Below are 20,416 nucleotides of genomic sequence, written 5' to 3'. Positions count from 1 at the left end.
GGGGGACAGACATCTGTACAAACACACAAACAGGCATTGTGTTTTATGTGGTAGATTGCCCTTTCTTTATGCCATTGTAGTGCTTTTGTGAGGTTGCCAATCCAGCACTTTAGTCGTTCAACGTATTTACTGTGCTGCTGATTCAATTCCATATTGGACATCACAATGTATAACTTTTTAACCTCAATAACAGTGGCAAAAAAATTTCTACCCCCGCTAATTTCGGTCCCCTTGTGTTTTATACCTCTCCCCCCCGCCCTCCCCCTCCCACGCCTCCTGCCCCCAAGCCCTCTCCCTCCCACACTTCTCCCTGCTCTCAAATGTTGTGGTTGTGTGCTTCCCCTTCTCTCCCCATCTTGTCTTCCGCTCCCTCTTTTTGTGTGTTTTGTTTGTCTGGTTGATTTGTTTGTGAAATAAATGTTAGCTCTTTCACGAGCCTCGATTCAGTATACAAAAAAAACAAAAACAAAACAAAAAAAAACATAAATGTGGTTCCCAAGAAGTGGAAGATTTATTTTTCCGAGTTTCAGAACTTTCCTGTTGCACACACTCTGAATAATGGTGATGGAGTTTTTCATGTGCTAACAGACTGACGATTGTCCAATCGTCAACAAATAACGTCAAACAAAACGAGCCACGTGATTGTAATGATTTTGTGTTTACATCAGTGTTCGCTTCATTTGAAGAGTTCCCTGAACATTGAGGAGGCTTAACTTGTATTCCAAGCAGGTCTGCTCTCTCTCCCGAAGGCGCATCAATTATAAGCATGAACATTGCGAAATGTCAGCGCCTGGCAACGCACCCTGGGATAGAAAGAACGATCAGAATCTCAAACTTATCTCTCAAGAGGTGCTTTAGAGGCTCAAAAAGTTCAATCAACAATCAGAACGCTTCGTATTTGAAAATCTTGTTGTTTTCCGAGTTAATTAAGTTCCAAGATGTGAGTTCAGGCTAATGGACGGAGTAATGACCATGGGATGCCCCCACCAGTGCCCCCCACATTCTCCCACCACCCCCCTCTCGCCCCCACCTCTCATATGCCTCCTGGACGGCTTCCCGAGAGTGTGTGCGAGTCGAGAGGCGCATTGTGCTGAGATTTTCTCAACCATTTTCATGTGAATTCCGTGCTCAAGTCAACATGATGACGTGCTCGGAAAAGTTCACGAAAGCTACAAACGTGTGCATTGGGGTAAGGAACGTAAGACATTGTTTGCACAAAGTTTGCGCACTTCAGTTATCTCATGCTCTTTGCTCCTTTTCTTTTTTTTGAAACATCTTGCTCTCACGATTACATATACTGGGGCAAAAACAAAAATACATCCATCACACATGTGATAATATCAAAAAGGTAACATTTTCCTTTTTTTTTTTACATCGGTTTTAACCAAATCATCTTACTTCGTCCTTTTTACAACTTTTAAACGAAGAATTGAATAACCGCCCATTTTATTTAACTCATTCCATTGTAAAGTTTCATTAGTTTGTAATTTGATCGGGGGATTATGTACTCGAGTTAATAGAAATAACTAAAAAGAGCAGTAAAAGATTGCAAACCCTCAACTTGTCTTGTGCAGGGTTTGTGTGGTTTTATCGATGTATTTTACAGGTGCACTTGCATTCTAATTGTACGTACTTTGTAGATGTACACACATTGTAATTGCACTACTTTGCAGACGGACTCACATTCTAATTGTACATACTTTGTAGACGTACTCACATTCTAATTGCACATACTTTATAGACGTACTCACATTCTAATGGTACATACTTTGTAGACATACTCGCATTCTAATTGTACATATTTTATAGACGTAGTCACATTCTAATTGTACATACTTTATAGACTTACTCACATTCTAATTGTACATACTTTATAGACGTACTCACATTCTAATTGTACATACTTTATAGACTTACTCACACGCTAATGGTACATACTTTATAGACGTACTCACATTCTAATTGTACATACTTTATAGACTTACTCACATTCTAATTGTACATACTTTATAGACATACTCACATGCTAATGGTACATACTTTATAGATGTACTCGCATTATAATTGTACATACTTTGTAGACGTGCTGACATTCTAATTGTACACACTTTATTGATGTACACGCATTCTAATTGTACATACTTTATAGACGTACTCACATTCTAATTGTACATACTTTGTAGATGTACTCGCATTCTAATTGCACATATTTTATAGACGTACTCACATTCTAATGGTAAATACTTTGTAGACATACTCGCATTCTAATTGTACATACTTTATAGACGTAGTCACATTCTAATTGTACATACTTTATAGACGTAGTCACATTCTAATTGTACATACTTTATAGACGTACTCACATTCTAATTGTACATACTTTATAGACTTACTCACATGCTAATGGTACATACTTTATAGACGTACTCACATTCTAATTGTACATACTTTATAGACTTACTCACATTCTAATTGTACATACTTTATAGACATACTCACATGCTAATGGTATATCCTTTATAGATGTACTCACATTCTAATGGTACATACTTTATAGATGTACTCGCATTATAATTGTACATACTTTGTAGACGTGCTGACATTCTAATTGTACACACTTTATTGATGTACACGCATTCTAATTGTACATACTTTGTAGACGTGCTGACATTCTAATTGTACATACTTTATAGACGTACTCACATTCTAATTGTACATACTTTGTATACGTACTCACATTCTAATTGTACATCCTTTATAGACGTACACTACCGGTCAAAAGTTTTAGAACACCTCAATTTTTCCAGTTTTTATTGAAATTTAAGCAATTCAAGTCCAGTGAATAACCTGAAATGGTACAAAGGTAAGCAGGAAGACAGACAGACCATTATAACCCTTAAAAGTGTAGGTCTTTCCTTTGGAGAAATTGCAAAGAAAGCCAAGATGTCAGTGAGTACAGTTTCCTACACTATCAAAAGGCACTTGGAAACGAGAAAACTCTGACAGGAAGAGGTCTGACAGACCCAAAGCCACAACAGAATCAGAAGACAAGTTTCTGAGAGTTGACAGCTTGCGTGATAGGCGGCTCACAGGACAACAGCTTCAAGCACAGCTTAACACTGGTCGAAGTAAGCAAGTCTCAGTTTCAACTGTGAAGAGAAGACTTCGAGCTGCAGGTTTGATAGGTCGAGTTTTTTTTTTTTGTGTACAGAGTCGAGGCTCGTGAAAGAGCTAACAAACAAATCAAACAAACAAAGTATATAAAAAGGGGAGCGGTCGACAAGATGGGGAGAGAAGGGGAGGAAGCACACAAACACAACAAAAGTGGCGGTAATAAAGCCATTGCTAAGATGGCAAAATAAGAAAAAGAGGCTTGCCTGGGCCATGAAGCACCGCCAGTGGACTACTGAACACTGGAAGAAGGTCTTATGGACCGATGAATCAAAATTTGAAATCTTTGGTTCATCACGCAGGGTTTTTGTATGCCGTCGAGTAGGCGAAAGGATGGTTCCTCAGTGTGTGACACCAACTGTCAAACATGGAGGAGGAAGCGTGATGGTCTGGGGCTCTTTTTCTGGATCCAGAGTCGGCAACTTGCACAGAGTGACTGGCACCATGAACCAAAAGGGCGACCACAGCATTTTGCAGCGCCATGCAATACCCTCTGGTATACGCCTAGTTCGTCAGGGGTTCATCCTACAGCAAGATAATGACCCTAAACACACCTCCAGGCTACGTCAAAACTACCTTCGAGGAAAAGAACAAGACGGTAGGCTTCAAATCATGGAATGGCCAGCACAGTCTCCAGACTTAAACCCCATCGAGCTGGTTTGGGATGAACTGGACAGAAGGGTGAAAGTAAGCAACCTACAAGTGCAACACATTTGTGGGAACTTCTGCAACAGTGTTGGGAAGAACTTCCCGAACAATATTTGATTTCATTGTAGAAAGAATGCCACGAGTGTGTTCGGCGGTTATATCTGCAAAAGGTGGCTACTTTGCTGAGTCAAAAATTAAAATAAAATTTTGTTAAATAAAATGATTCTATGATTTCTTTTTTTTATCTCCAATTGTTTATTTGTTCTATGCTTAATTTCAGAGTACATTGAGACATTAAACTGCATAAATTTCAATAAAAACTGGAAAAATTGAGGTGTTCTAAAACTCAGTGTACTCACATTCTAATGGTACATACTTTATAGATGTACTCGCATTATAATTGCACATACTTTGTAGACATGCTGAGATTCTAATTGTACACACTTTATTGATGTACTCGCATTCAAATTGTACATACTTTGTAGAAGTGCTGACATTCTAATTGTACATACTTTGTAGACGTACTCACATTCTAATTGTACATACTTTGTAGACGTGCTGACATTCTAATTGTACATACTTTGTAGACGTACTCACATTCTAATTGTACATACTTTGTATATGTACTCGCATTCTAAATGTACATACTTTGTATACATACTCGCATTCTAATTGTACATACTTTGTATACGTACTGACATTCTAATTGTACATACTTTTTATATGTACTCGCATTCTAATTGTACATACTTTGTATACATACTCGCATTCTAATTGTACATACTTTGTATATGTACTCGCATTCTAATTGTACATACTTTGTATACATACTCGCATTCTAATTGTACATACTTTGCATACGTACTGACATTCTAATTGTACATACTTTTTATATGTACTCGCATTCTAATTGTACATACTTTTTATATGTACTCGCATTCTAATTGTACATACTTTTTATACATACTCGCATTCTAATTGTACATACTTTGTATATGTACTCGCATTCTAATTGTACATACTTTGTATACATACTCGCATTCTAATTGTACATACTTTGCATACGTACTGACATTCTAATTGTACATACTTTTTATACGTACTCGCATTCTAATTGTAGGCTACACATTTTGTACTTTGTACACGTACTCGCATTCTAATTGTACATACTTTATCGACGTACTCACATTCTAATTGTATTGCATCAAATCCAATGGAAATCACTGCTAAATTATCAAGCTTGTCTCACTCTGAAAGGACAATGCTTTGGAGGTTTTTATGACGTCACCATACAATAACATACCACGAAACATCACTATAATCTGCAGGAATATTTCTTATCAAAAATGGCATTGAATTGTTGATTTTATCTCATTACCTTCACTCCTCAAAATCAGTTCAACTATCTTTGCCTTATCACCTTTTCCTGACACCTTTGGAATGTTTTGTTCAACCCTTACATCACATTCATCTAAAGAAATCAATGAGATGTCCCCATGTTGACGCAGGTGGTGATGTGGATCATTGCCGGAGCCAGCATTTACCTTGGAAGTGTACAACCTGCAGACATGGGCTACTTGAGGTGTGCAGGAGCTACGGTGAGATGATTAAATGGTGGAATGTTGATGGATCTTCTGCGGTTTATGCACATGACATCAAATGTTACTTTATTCAAAGTCGAACACTTTTGGTTGGTTGACATATTAGTTCATTACAACATACTAATTCTTTCCTCCCCATTCGTTCTTCCAATTAACCATCAACCTTCCCAAATCATTCAATGCATCCACAACTTTGTAACATCTACACCAATCTTGAGTAAAATTTCAGAAATCATGGGATATTGTAGCTGCTTATGATTCGAGATGATGAGTACTTTTGTTTCTCAGTGATATCATATCTCTAATCTTGCATCTGACATGTTATTCAGACATTAACAATCTAATGATGTTTCTCCGCAAAGAAGACAATATGGTGATAGTAAAGCGCGGCGTTACGCGCGCTGCTTGTGAGCAAGGAGGAAGCGGACAAGCGGTAACATATAAACGTCTTTATTGTAAGACTACACTGTAACACTGAACTCCTCCGGGCTGGTCGCCCGGTGTATATCATGAGGCCACGCCTACCCCTCGGGCGTGGCCACCGCCCACTTGGTGCGTGGAATGATGTCACCACGCCAGTGGGCTTTTGTGTCCGCCACACGCGCCCCCCCAGAATTCCCGCGCACCTGGAGGGCCAGTTTGCGGGGCAGACGAATGACCCGGCCGAAGCGCCCCCTGGCGATCGGCGGCGTCCGGGGTGCAGGGATACCAGGTGGGATGCCCCTGGCTGCCCCTGGGATGGGTGCAGGACCGGGGGGCGCCGTGGCGGCGGGGCTGGGCGGTGCCGGGGGTCCGCCCGCAGGAGGGCGGCCCCGACGTGGGGGTCGGGCCACTGGCGGTGGATGGTCCACATCGAGGTGGGCCGGCTTGAGGCGGTCTACCGAAACGCGGTCAGGAGTACCGCCGATGTCCAGGGTGAAGTGCTTCGCCCCGGTCTCCAGCACGCGGAAAGGCCCGTCGTACGGGGGCCGCAGTGGTGTCCGATGGGCATCGTGGCGGACGAAGACGTACTCCGCCGTGCGAAGCTCCGGGGCGACGTGCGTCGGTGGGTGCCCGTGGCATGCCGTTGGCACCGGGGCGAACCTCTGGGCGGTCTCTTGCAGAGCGGAGCGCTGCTGTGCCGCGGACCATGGTGCCGTGGAGTCGGGGAGGAACTCGCCCGGCACCCGCAGCGGTTGCCCGAAGACCAACTCCGCCGCGGATGCGCGCAGGTCCTCCTTGGGCGCCGTCCGGAGGCCCAGCAGGACCCAGGGGAGCCTGTCGACCCAGCCGCCGTCGCGGAGGGTGGCCCGGAGCGCGGCCTTCAATGAGCGGTGAAATCGCTCACACAGGCCGTTAGCCTGGGGGTGGTAGGCCGTGGTTCGGTGCAGCCGGACCCCGAGCCCCTGCGCAACCGCCCCCCAGAGCTCCGAGGTGAACTGGGGGCCGCGGTCGGATGAGATGTCTGAGGGGGCGCCGAACCGGGCGACCCAGGTGGCGATGAAAGCCTGCGCGACATCGGCCGCCGTTGTCGACGCCAAGGGCACGGCCTCCGGCCACCGGGTGGTGCGGTCCACCATGGTGAGGACGTAGGTGAAACCCCGCGAGGGGGGCAGAGGTCCCACCAGGTCCACGTGGACGTGGTCAAACCGGCGTTCCGGCACCGTGAACGGGGCCAACGGGGCCTGGGTGTGCCGGTGCACCTTGGCGCGCTGGCACGCGAGGCACGTCCTGGCCCAGCCGCGGACGGCCTTCCGGAGGCCATGCCAGACGAACTTGTCGGCGATCAGCCTTTGGGAGGCCCTCACGCCCGGGTGGGACAGGCCGTGGATGGCGTCAAACACCTGGCGCTGCCAGCCCGCGGGCACAATGGGGCGAGGACGCCCGAGGGAGACGTCGCACAAGAGGGCCGCGCCCGCGCCGTCGAACGGCACCTCGGTGACGCGGAGGCCCGTGACGGCGGTCCGCAAGGCCTGGACGTCGGGGTCAGCGGCCTGGTCCGCTGCCATCCGGGCATAGTCGATGCCGAGGTGGACTGCGTGGGCGACGGCCCGGGAAAGGCAATCCGCCACCGGGTTGTCCTTCCCCGCGACGTGCTGGATGTCCGTCATGTACTCGGACACGGCCGAGAGGTGACGCTGCTGCCGGGCCGACCACGGCTCGGTGACCTTGCCCATCGCGAAGATCAGCGGCTTGTGGTCGACGAAGGCAGTGAACGCCCGGCCCACCTTCTCGGCGGGGGCCGTCAAGCACGGGGTGGCCCATCACATCCCCACCGTCGGGCCACCGGTCTACGCCCGGGCACGCCGCCTCGAGCCGACGAAGCTCGCCGTAGCTAAAGCGGTGTTCGCTACGCTGGAGCGGCTCGGCATCGTGCGGCGCTCCGAGAGTGCCTGGGCGTCGCCGCTGCACATCGTGCCGAAGCCCGGCGGGGGATGGCGACCGTGCGGGGACTATCGCCGTCTCAATGGGGTCACCAGTAAAGCGCGGCGTTACGCGCGCTGCTTGTGAGCAAGGAGGAAGCGGACAAGCGGTAACATATAAACGTCTTTATTGTAAGACTACACTGTAACACTGAACTCCTCCGGGCTGGTCGCCCGGTGTATATCATGAGGCCACGCCTACCCCTCGGGCGTGGCCACCGCCCACTTGGTGCGTGGAATGATGTCACCACGCCAGTGGGCTTTTGTGTCCGCCACAATAGCAGTGTTCCTGTAGTGCCTCGACTTCCCACACTTGCATACAAACTAATGTCGAACCAAGACAAATTGCCCAGCTTAGTTCACACTGATGGAAACATGATGACACAGAATCAACGTGTTTATGTCTTAACAGAAACTTGATAATGCCGAGTCATCATCACAATCTCATTATAACTTGAATGAGGAAACACGCACGCACGCACGGGCACGCACGGACACACACACACACACACACACACACACACACACACACACACACACACACACACACACACACACACACACACACACACACACACACACACACACACACACATATATATATATATATATACAGTGGAACCTTGACTTACGAGTTTAATCCGTTCCGTGACTGAGCTCGTAACTCAAATTGCTCGTATCTCAAATCAAATTTCCCCATTGAAATGCATTGAAATGCTATTAATCCGTTCCAGCCCGCCAAAAACCACACCAATTTTTTTTTAAATATACAGTATATATAAAAAATATCTCGCGCTTTATATTTCACCTGTATGCAGCATACAAGCTGGCAGGATGGCCTGGACTGGAGGTACGCACACTTGACTCTAAAGTCTAAACTGTCCAGCCTGGGTTTGAATCCCGACCCAGCTATAACCTGTCATGGGTGAATCACAGGTAGGGTGATTCATCAATGTGTGTATCGCTAAACTGGGCGCCCCGTTTGCGTCCCATTAGTTGTTGGATGTTAAGGATCTCACCATGTTTTCCACAAAGAGAAGGCGAGCTATCGCCGGCACTCTGAACAAGTTGTGGCCTGGCATGGCATGAACATGAAAACATGAACATGAACATGAAATGTTCGACATGAACATGAAATTTTCCGAAATAACCAAAATGCGAAAACTAAAATGCATCGCTATACGACAGAGATACGTACTGTACTTGAACGGCAAGATAACCACGTGACCAGAACCTACCTGGCGGCGTAAACTCGAAATAACCAAAATGCGAAAACTAAAATGCATCGCTATACGACAGAGATACGTACTGTACTTGAACGGCAAGATAACCACGTGACCAGAACCTACCTGGCGGCGTAAACTCGAAATAACCAAAATGCGAAAACTAAAATGCATCGCTATACGACAGAGATACGTACTGTACTTGAACGGCAAGATAACCACGTGACCAGAACCTACCTGGCGGCGTAAACTCGAAATAACCAAAATGCGAAAACTAAAATGCATCGCTATACGACAGAGATACGTACTGTACTTGAACGGCAAGATAACCACGTGACCAGAACCTACCTGGCGGCGTAAACTCGAAATAACCAAAATGCGAAAACTAAAATGCATCGCTATACGACAGAGATACGTACTGTACTTGAACGGCAAGATAACCACGTGACCAGAACCTACCTGGCGGCGTAAACTCGAAATAACCAAAATGCGAAAACTAAAATGCATCGCTATACGACAGAGATACGTACTGTACTTGAACGGCAAGATAACCACGTGACCAGAACCTACCTGGCGGCGTAAACTCGAAATAACCAAAATGCGAAAACTAAAATGCATCGCTATACGACAGAGATACGTACTGTACTTGAACGGCAAGATAACCACGTGACCAGAACCTACCTGGCGGCGTAAACTCGAAATAACCAAAATGCGAAAACTAAAATGCATCGCTATACGACAGAGATACGTACTGTACTTGAACGGCAAGATAACCACGTGACCAGAACCTACCTGGCGGCGTAAACTCGAAATAACCAAAATGCGAAAACTAAAATGCATCGCTATACGACAGAGATACGTACTGTACTTGAACGGCAAGATAACCACGTGACCAGAACCTACCTGGCGGCGTAAACTCGAAATAACCAAAATGCGAAAACTAAAATGCATCGCTATACGACAGAGATACGTACTGTACTTGAACGGCAAGATAACCACGTGACCAGAACCTACCTGGCGGCGTAAACTCGAAATAACCAAAATGCGAAAACTAAAATGCATCGCTATACGACAGAGATACGTACTGTACGTGCACGGCAAGATAACCACGTGACCAGAACCTACCTGGCGGCGTGAACTCGAAATAACCAAAATGCGAAAAAAAAAATGCATCGCTATACGACAGAGATACGTACTTGAACGGCAAGATAACCACGTGACCGGGTGGCGAAAGCTCGTAACTCGGATCTCGGCTCGCATCTCAAAGCAATAAACTGCCGGAGCGACGGCTCGTATCTCGAAAAACTCGTAAGTTGGGGCACTCGTAAGTCAAGGTTCCACTGTATATATATATATATATATATATATATATATATATATATATATATATATATATATATATATATATTGTTGCGGTTTTGCGAATAGAGGATAACCCCTCTCGTAGGTAGTTGCACCACAACATGTAGCCTCGCTTTAGTTCAGTTATTTCTTATTAAATGTAAGCGTAGTCTCCTTTCCTGTGTTAGTATGCGTTGAGCAGGCCAGTGAGTTAGGGGGTTCTTTGGCCTAGAATGCCACGTGCTAGGCCAGGAACAAGTCTGGAAAGGCCCGAAGGAGGAGCTGCAGGGGAGCGGCCGGTAAGCGGCGAGCAGCCAATCGGAGCTCAAGGGGAGTGGCCACCAACGGCAGTGAGGGGGGGGGCTTGGAACATTCGGGTAAGATTGGGGAGGGGCGATATAAGACCCTGCCCTGGGCCCCCCACCCCAGTTGCCCAGCCCCTCAGTCTACGAGTGCAGCAGTGACCAAGTCCCAGTGAGAAAGAGACGTTGTAGTCACGAGTGGTCAGTCGGTTGCTTGTTATAGCGCGTCGTCCTTCTTCATCCTTTTCCCCGCGTGAGTGAGTGGGCCCTTGTCCGAGGATTAAGTGAAGGACGATAAGCTTCTGCTCTGTGTCTCTTCGCCCTGATCATTTGTATAAATTGTATAATAAACCTGTGTTCTTTCGCATCCATTTGGCCGTTCACATCATTTCCCACTATTGGCTTCGCACTGTACGAATAAAACCGCTCAATCGGGTTCAATAAGAATTAACGGCACGAGTCACATGACACGCAAACCGCTCGGGCGTATCATACCAGCGTGACTCGTGCGAGGTCCAGTCCCCGTTCTCGTGGCGGCGTGTGTATAGAAGGTACGTGGGGATTCGACCCGATACCCTTCCGCATGCTCGCTACGGGGGTGGCGGCTGGAATTGCTCCACAATCCGCCCCACGAGTGTAAAGTGGGTCGCAGCCTCGTGGACTCAAAGGCCCGAGGGAGAAAAGGGTTTAACCCCCCCCCCCCCCCCCCCCCCATGTGCTGTGTGTAATCCCCCTCTGTACGTCGACGGGCTCGAGATCCGCAACAATATATAGTGGCATTCACGAAGAAATGACCTATTTGGAGTCGCCGTGTTGAAAGCGGAAACATGGCGAACTTTCCAATCCTTGGCGATATCCTTCTTGATGGGGAAGATGAAAAGGCATTGCCTGTGGAAATACTTCAAGAAGTCAAGGACCATTTGAAAGTCCTAAGTACCAATTTTGAGGGTTACTTCTCAGATATTGATGATCTTAGCACGGAATCCGTTTGGATCCAGAACCCTTTCTCGTTTGATATTTCTACGATGAGTGACAACGATTTAATGAAGGATGATTTGATCGGGTTCCAAGAATATCAAAGAAAGAAAGCTGATTTCAGAAAGGCTGGGCTGGATTTTAAGCAGTTTTGGTGTGAGCAGATAGCAGCTTACCCTAGCTTGGTGAAGAGGGCAATGAATGTGTTGGTTCCCTTCACAACTACGTATCTCCATGAAACATGTTTCTCTGCATTATTGAACCTGAAATCAAAGTGGAGAAGTCGACTTGATGTGTCCGATGACATGCGAGTGGCGTTGTCACGAACTGTGACCCGATTCCATATTCTGATTGCACGAAAACAGCAGCAACAATCTCACTAGATTAGTAAAACGGCTTGCATAAAACTTGCATGTTTTAGTTTAGTTTGTTTTGTTTCTTTGTTAACACGCAAAGAAATAAATAGGGATAAAATCCTAATGATTTTCTTTCCTGTTCTGTTCCTAATTATCCATATGTAAAACTAAGCTATTGAGATATTTTGAAGTCACACTGGAACCTAATGGGACTGGTAATCAGGCGCGGATCCCCAAACTTGGCCAATTTTCTGGGTAATAAGCTACCAATTTTCATCCAAAAAAATAGGCAATTAAAGTAAAAACACCCCTCAGAATGCACCACAGAGCACCTAGAAATCAAAAACATTCTAGGGGGACATGCCCCCAGTCCCACCTAGCTATGCGCACCTTTGGTGCGCCTTGGTCAGTCAACAGTCTGGCGAAGGGGGTATGGGGACATCGTGGGCAATCCGTTGGGGGTCTTGACAGGGAAAAAGGTTAAGAACCCCTGCGTCTAACCTATCACGCATCTTTCCTTACATCATGTTGTTATATTTATTGAACACAAACCTTTCCCCCCCCCTAGGATGTTCCAGACGTACCGTAAAAATGGGGGGAATACGGACACAAACTGAAAAAAAGTTCGGAAACTTTCTTCGCTGAAAATTGATATCCATACTGATTTGTTGATATTTGGGTTGAAAGTGTTGTCTTGTTTTTTTTTAAAGCAACTTATAGACCCTATTAACCCCATATATGGATTTTTATGGCTGTCCCTATTCACCCCGTTTTACGGATGAATAGGGACAGTCACTAAGACAAAAAAATAATAATCAAGAAACAATCCTGAGTTTCCAACTTATTGCTAAATTGATAGCTCAGATGAATGAATGAATGAATGATCGTTTTAAAAGGCCATTTTCCCCGCTAGAGCAAGGGTTAGCCTTGCGGGCCCCATGACAATCATGGTTCCCTGTTTGAGGCAATGTTTTTATGGCCGGATGCCCTTCCTGACGCCAACCCTTGGTCACCTCTTACGATGCGCAGGGATACGGTGTACCTATTCAAAACCGGGGTACACACCGTGATCATTCATTCCAGCAAGCTGGTACTCAATTTGCCGACCTCGGAAGGATGACAGGCTGAGTCAACCCCCCTGACATTAATTCAGCGATCGATCGGGATTCGAACCCATGATCCCAGGATCCCAAGCCGGCACCGTAGCCGCTAAGCCAACACCAGGCTGTCTATTCGCAATTAATCTATTTATTTTCACTGTCATTTTTTCAGCACACACCGTCAATCGACTTCTCATTGTACATATACCGCATACGTATATATGACAATAAATTCATTATTAGTTGAAACCCACATCATATCCCTTCCACAAACCAGGAAACACACACACACTATTCAAATTGAGAATAGTTGGCAGTTTAAAAGAATGTAAACCAGGGGACAGAGCACAAGGTATTGTCGAACGTACGTGATACGTGAACGTGATAGCTCAGATGGATGCACATAATATGCACCCATAATATAAACCACGGTGCCAATGAAAAAAAAAATGGGATAAAAAGTTTCTCCAAACTGTCCCTATTTCTTGATTATTTTTTTTTTGTATTAGTGACCGTCCCTATTCACCCGTAAAACGGGGTGAATAGGGACAGCCATAAAAATCCTATTTATTCCCATTTAACCCATATATGGGGTTAATAGGGACTATAAGTTGCTTTTAAAAAAACCAAGAGAACACTTTCAACCAAAATATCAACAAATCAGTATGGTTATCAATTTTCAGCGAAAAAAGTTTCCAAACTTTTTTTTTCAGTTTGTGTCCCTATTCACCTTGCTGTCCCTATTCCCCCCATTTCACGGTACTCATTTCCCTCCTTGATTATTCTCTGTACCAATTAGACAGACACCATGTGTTGCATTCTATATGCCAGGAACCCCATTCCCAACAGACCATTCCCTATCCTAAACCCACAATCATCAATAATATAAATATAACAGCCACGTGGGCTGCTGGTTACTACAGCTACACATTGACCTCGTTATATTTTTGCAGTGCCTCCCAGCATCGGTGGTGCACCTTTACATCGGAGCAAAGAAATCTTGCCTGGTAACACACTTTTACATTCACACCATTTTGTTTAAACGCAACTACAACTGGAACAGGCACTCGGTAGAGCGCATACCTCTGCCAGGCTGAACACCTTACGTTTTGTATCTCACTGATAGGCTGGATCAGGATCCGGATCTGAACCAAAATCGAATCGGCTTGTTCTTGTGCCCTAACCAATTCTGGAACACTCAACGGATGAGGACGCAACAATTCAAAAGGAACAGCAGAGGGGAAACAGCAACATCAGAGCCGAAGGCCGATAAAGAGGGATGCGGACAAACAATGGGTGTGGGGATGATTTGGGCGGGTGGTGAACAGATGCCGTGAACACCTGGAGGTAAGAATGAGATTGAAGAGGATGTGGAAGTTATTTTGTCGTGTGACAAGAACAAGCCGTTTCGAATTTGGTTCAGGTCCGGATGCAGACCCGGCCTATCAGTGGGATCCGGCCTATCAGTGGGATCCGGCCTATCAGTGGGACACAAAGCGTAAACTGTTTAACCATGGCGGTGGTATATGCGCTCTACCGAGTGCTGCTAAGGTTTGATTAAATGTTATTTAAATGTTTAAATTAAATTATCATGTGGGGAAGCTTTCCCTTCCCGCTATTTGGATAAACAAAGAGCCAAAGGGACGGGAAAACCGTGCAGTCATTCACCCACTTGGGCCTCTGAGGTGGAGTCCCATGTGGATGGGGCATGACAACCCTGCTCACGTGACGATATACATGTATATCAGGGTGGTCCAAAAATTTGAAGATTGGATTTAAATTTCTCCACAAGCCTGCCCCTCTTCCTATTGAAGAAAGTAGTTTGTGGTGAAAATTTGAGTTTGATTGGATAATATTTCGAGGTTGCTCAAAATGTTGACAAATTTTAATGAATAATAAGATACAGAATTTTTAGCATCATACATCAATTCATAGATAATTATCTATTTTCAATTACTCAAATTATTTATTATTGTTGGCTTGCGCTTGTCTTCAATGGTATGACCAAGAGATTGTGCAAAAGCACTGGCCACGAACATAGCACGCCGATCTGAGAGATTTACTCTGTCCAGAGTTGCCACTGTTGCTGGAGTGATCACCGTGATGGGAGCCCCTTTTTCGCCTGTTTGGCAGAAGATGGACTTTGGAGTTTGAATTCATTGTCCCCTGAATCGGAGCTTTCAATCTCAGACTCATCATCATCATCAACCACAGCCGATGTTGATGGAACAGATTGCATTGCTGTTAGAGTCTCAGCAGCATGTTTCTTCTATCTTTTATGTTCATTCTCAAGCCTGATACACTTTCTGTTCTCCTTCACTACCAGAGTGTTGTCCACAGATCCCATACGTGAACTTGAGGGATCCTCACGCTGCATGATAAGGAATGCTTTGTCTTCTTCATTCGTCATTTTCTCAAGCGCATCATTTGGTGAGATGTCGAAGAGGGATTGAAGATCATCTTTGAAAATCTGCTCCTTCCCTCTATAGTTTTCGAATTTCTTGGTTCTATTTTTCTTTACCAGTTTGTGGGCATCATACAACTTCAAAAGTTGGCGCTCACAGGAATCTACTCTCTGCACTGGAATTCGTGCTTTCTCCCAGTATGCACACACAGCTTGTACACTAAGTTTGGCAGTTTCACGAACTGTATGGCGTTCTTGTACGTGATGGTACACCATTTTCTGCAATGTGTGTCCTTCGGTTGGTAGCCCCCCACATATTATTTCCTTTTCAGACTTGCCCAGCAACCAAACTGTGGAAGAGCTGCGAGTTTCTGCCATCTGAAAAAAACAGGATAAATTTAAAATGTTATTTTTGGAGCAACCTCTAAATAAGTTCCAATTGACCTCATATTTGGTTCATATGATCTTTATAAACATAGGAACAAGGGCAGCCTTGTGGAGCATGGATTTTTAATAGTATTAAATATTACATATATCTGTGGACCACCCTAATATATATATATACATTTGCCAAAGGCTGGGAAAGTGCTCTCAATTTCATTTACCTATTTATTTTACCTGATGAAGCGTTTTACCTATTTATACAATACAAATCTCTAATAAAAACTGCAAAAACAGGATGGTGGTATGGTACAGATACAGTATATGGTTTAGGCTCATGAAAGAGCTAGAGTAAAATGGAACGAGGGAAACACCAACAGCAGAGTAGAGGTGAAAGTAAGACCAAGAGAAGGGGGAGGGGGTTGAGGGAAGAAGGACGCATGGACATTGATGCAATGCAAGGATCAGAGGCCCAAAATAATTGGTACTTCGTCATGCACTGCAAGCCCCACACCAAGAAAATGCACGCACATTCTTGGTGAAACCACATCTTATTTCATTAATAAATTACACAACCAGCATGATAGCACACCATACCCACACCCCATCGAGGAGATTGCGGAAAACTTGGAGGAAGGTGACTTTTACAGGAATAAACTCCAATCTTATCTGATCTGTTTGAGGTGCGTCATTTTTCGATTCCCAAGGAACCCTTGCAGAGCCTATGGACACAGCAAAATCTTATCAGAAATGATGTGAAACCCTAAACCTTCAATATAACGAGCCTTGCAGAAAATGTGGAATATGAACTGGAGACTTAGAGCTTACTTGCAAAAACACAAAGAATGATGTCATCATGCAGAGCATGATACTTGCAAAATACACCCCTCCACCCAAAAAGTTTCCATGGATACAACAAATTAGCCATTGCATTCACATTTTAATTGATCTTAATCAAATAAAAAAGCTCGAGAAAAAAAGCTCTTAACAAGCGTTACGCTTAGGTCCCCCCGTCGGGGAAGTGATGTGAGTTGACAAAGTGGAAGACGCAGAAAACATGCTATGATATGATATTTCGCTCACAAGGTTCAGACATATATATGGTGGCGGCTATCTTGGATTTTGACGTGGCGACCCACTTTTCAATAGCGTTCTTCCTTTTGCCTAGATACACCCACACACCAGATTAGAAGTTGGTACTTCGCTTATTTTTCAAGATATTCCGCTCACAATGTTCAGACATACATGGCGGTGGCCATCTTGGATTTTTATGTGGCGACCCAATTTTCAATAGCGTTCTTCCTTATGCCTAGATACACACGCACACCAGATTAGAAGTTGGTACTTCGCTTATTTTTCAAGATATTCCGCTCACATGGTTCAGACATACATGGCGTCAGACATACATGGCGGCGGCCATCTTGGATTTTGATGTGGGTTGCACCCACACACCAAATTCGAATGCGGTCCTTCGCTTACGCACGCACGTACGCACGCACGCACGTACGCACGCACGCCCGCACGGACGGAAGGACGGACGGACACACAGACGGAGGGGAAAACCATAGTCCCCCTTTCGCTCCGCGGTGCTACGGGGGACAATAAAAGCTCGGGTCAATCGGGTTAAAATTTACTAGTACCTGACTGCAAAGCCGCAATGAGCCGGCGAAGCCAAAGCCTCTTGCCACTATTTTACCCATCACGATGGCATCAGTGGGTTAGGTAGCTGGTCGTAGGTAGGTGTAGTAGGTACCGTACCTGGTAAGACTTGGTAAAAGAGAAGAGCAGACAGTCCTCCCCAATACCTACATACAATAAATGTCACAAGAAGCTTAAGGAAGTAACTATACGATGTGCTAGCTTAGGGCCTATTTTAAGAAATTTTAACTGGGCTTAATATACGTTTTCACAGTATGTGTGTAGTCTTCTAACTTCAGTCGGTCAGGACTGGTTCTCTCCGGGCACTGTGGCTTCCTCCACCAGAAGAAGTTAGCTTGCAGTAAGATCAGTGCCGACAGATCAGACGATAGCGCCATTTCAACGGCAATGTGTGACTGTCGTTAATCAAACCGTGTCGATGGCGCTGATTGGCTGACCTAAGCTGATCGCTGATTGGTCAGCTCACAAAATTTCGCAAATTCAGACCGAAAATGACACCATTTGCATTCTGGATGAGATTAAAATTGATAAAATTTACTTCTTGATTTAATTCGGTGAATTCCGTCTCAACTTCGGATATTTCCGGCCGTGAAAAACTATTCCCACCGGCCGCGACATTTCTAAAACATAATTCTTCGTCAATTTTAGAATATTTGACGCCGTTTTCACCCTCCGAAACGCGTACTAAGCTTTTTTGAAGTATTTTTTCAAATGCTCGAATCTCATTGGTGCCGGTGTTTGGTGACGATTTTCGTTGAAGATAACGAGGTTGGTCTTAAAGTATTTTAATTACAAATTAGAGGTGCATAAGATTATGAATCAAACAAAGACGGGTGAAACAAACTCCTATTGAACTTTTTCGCAATTTTTTTTATGCATTCTGCCGCATCCGGAAGATGGCGGCCTCCATTGAGCGATTTGGTTTTTGAAATATTTTTTCAAATGCTCGAATCTCATTGGTTCCGGTGTTTGGTGACGATTTTCGTTTAAGATAACCAGGCCCGTGCGGGGGGAGGTAGGTCTTAAAGTATTTTAATTACAAATTAGAGGTGCATAAGATTGTGAATCAAACAAAGACAGGTGAAACAAACTCCTATGGAACTTTTTCAAATGTGTTATGCATACTTCCGCATCCGCAAGATGGCGGCCTCCATTGAGCGATTTGGTGCGTCAAAGCTTCGAAATTCTCAAGCCAAGGGATCCAGCATAATCTGTTTTTTCAACATAATACGTACGCGTTCATTGACAACACCGGCTTCGCCGGCTACTAGTACCCGACTGCAAAGCCGCAATGAGCCGGCGAAGCCAAAGCCTCTTGCCACTATTTTACCCATCACAATGGCATCAGTAGGTTAGGTAGTTGGTAGTAGGTAGGTGTCGTCGGTACCGTACCGAGTTCAAAATGACACCATTTGCATTCTGGATGAGATTAAAATTGATAAAATTTACTTCTTGATTAATTCGGTGAATTCCGTCTCAACTTCGGATATTTCCGGCCGTGAAAAACTATCCCCTACGGCCGTGAGAATTCAAAAAAATAATTCTTCGTCAATTTTAGAATATTTGACGCCGTTTTCAGCCTCCGAAACGCGTAATAAGCTTTTTCGAAATATGTTTTCAAATGCTCGAATCTCATTGGTTCCGGTGTTTGGTGACGATTTTCGTTGAAGATAACGAGGTTGGTCTTGAAGTATTTTAATTACAAATTAGAGGTGCATAAGATTGTGAATCAAACAAAGACGGGTGAAACAAACTCCTATTGAACTTTTTCGCAATTTTTAATGCATACTTCCGCATCCGGAAGATGGCGGCCTCCATCGAGTGATTTGGTTTTTGAAATATTTTTTCAAATGCTCGAATCTCATTGGTTCCGGTGTTTGGTGACGATTTTCGTTGAAGATAAGCAGGCCCGTGCGGGCCGAGGTTGGTCTTAAAGTATTTTAATTACAAATTAGAGGTGCATAAGATTGTGAATCAAAAAAAGACGGGTGAAACAAACTCCTATTGAACGTTTTTCAATTTGTTATGCATACTTCCGCATCCGCAAGATGGCGGCCTCCATTGAGCGATTTGGTGCGTCAAAGCTTGGAATTCTCAAAGGATCCAGCATAATCTGGTTTTCAACATAATACGTAAGCGTTCATTGACAACACCGGCTTCGCCGGCTATTATTTTCAGATAAAAATTGATGATTTTAGAAGGTTGACCTTGAGTTGACCTTTCACCTTTGACCTGAGAAATAGTTGGTTTCCCAATTCAGTGATGCACTATGAAATTTCTGTTTAATTTACAGGTCCATCGGATGAAAAAATGACGATTTTTAGAAATTTGACCTCAAGATGACATTCGACCTCAAAATCAATCAGCTTCTCAGTTGTGACGACCCCTACAACTTGAAGTTTCATGACAATTGGTTTAGAATTGTTACCTGTGATTGACAGACAGACAGGATAGCGGACAAGACCAACCAATATACTTGAAAAACCTTCGATTTTGCAAGTAACAAATACAAATCAGGTGTCCGAATTGGACATTTGATTTTGATTCCTACCTGTGATGCTTTCCCACTTTAATGATCCATAAATCCCTTACAGTCAATCGTACAAAAACAAATTCCTCCACTGCAGATCGATTCATCTGTAACCTTTGTTCTTTCAGATCTCGTGTTTTCATTTACTGTCGGTGACAACGTTTACACTCACAACACTCTGCTTACTGTGGTACGGCTGCCTGTTGCTGCTCAAACCAACCATCCTGAGTGTGAGTTCTGCCTCATAATAATTGTGTCATGGTTTGCATCGCAACTGCAGACAATTGTATTCCAGAATCAAAGCTGCAGCAGAACATTCGCAG

The 20,416-nt window shown here is 44.5% G+C and overlaps 1 protein-coding gene across 1 annotated transcript in view; it reads left to right on the top strand.

The window, feature by feature from the left end:
• The first annotated feature begins 1,065 nt into the window (after positions 1-1,065).
• The window catches only part of MLC1 (modulator of VRAC current 1), a 41,773-nt gene continuing 22,422 nt past the window's right edge, over positions 1,066-20,416 (top strand). The window contains exons 1-4 of the mRNA XM_068129887.2: positions 1,066-1,189; positions 5,328-5,417; positions 14,073-14,126; positions 20,222-20,323. Coding sequence (XP_067985988.2) covers positions 1,139-1,189; positions 5,328-5,417; positions 14,073-14,126; positions 20,222-20,323 — 297 coding nt within the window. The 5' untranslated portion in view covers positions 1,066-1,138. The remainder of the gene's footprint in view (positions 1,190-5,327; positions 5,418-14,072; positions 14,127-20,221; positions 20,324-20,416) is intronic.

The sequence above is a fragment of the Myxine glutinosa genome, chromosome 11 (assembly GCF_964187855.1).
Source record: "Myxine glutinosa chromosome 11, kmMyxGlut1.1, whole genome shotgun sequence".
Lineage (NCBI taxonomy): Eukaryota > Metazoa > Chordata > Myxini > Myxiniformes > Myxinidae > Myxine > Myxine glutinosa.
This window is presented reverse-complemented; position numbering and strand designations above follow the sequence as displayed.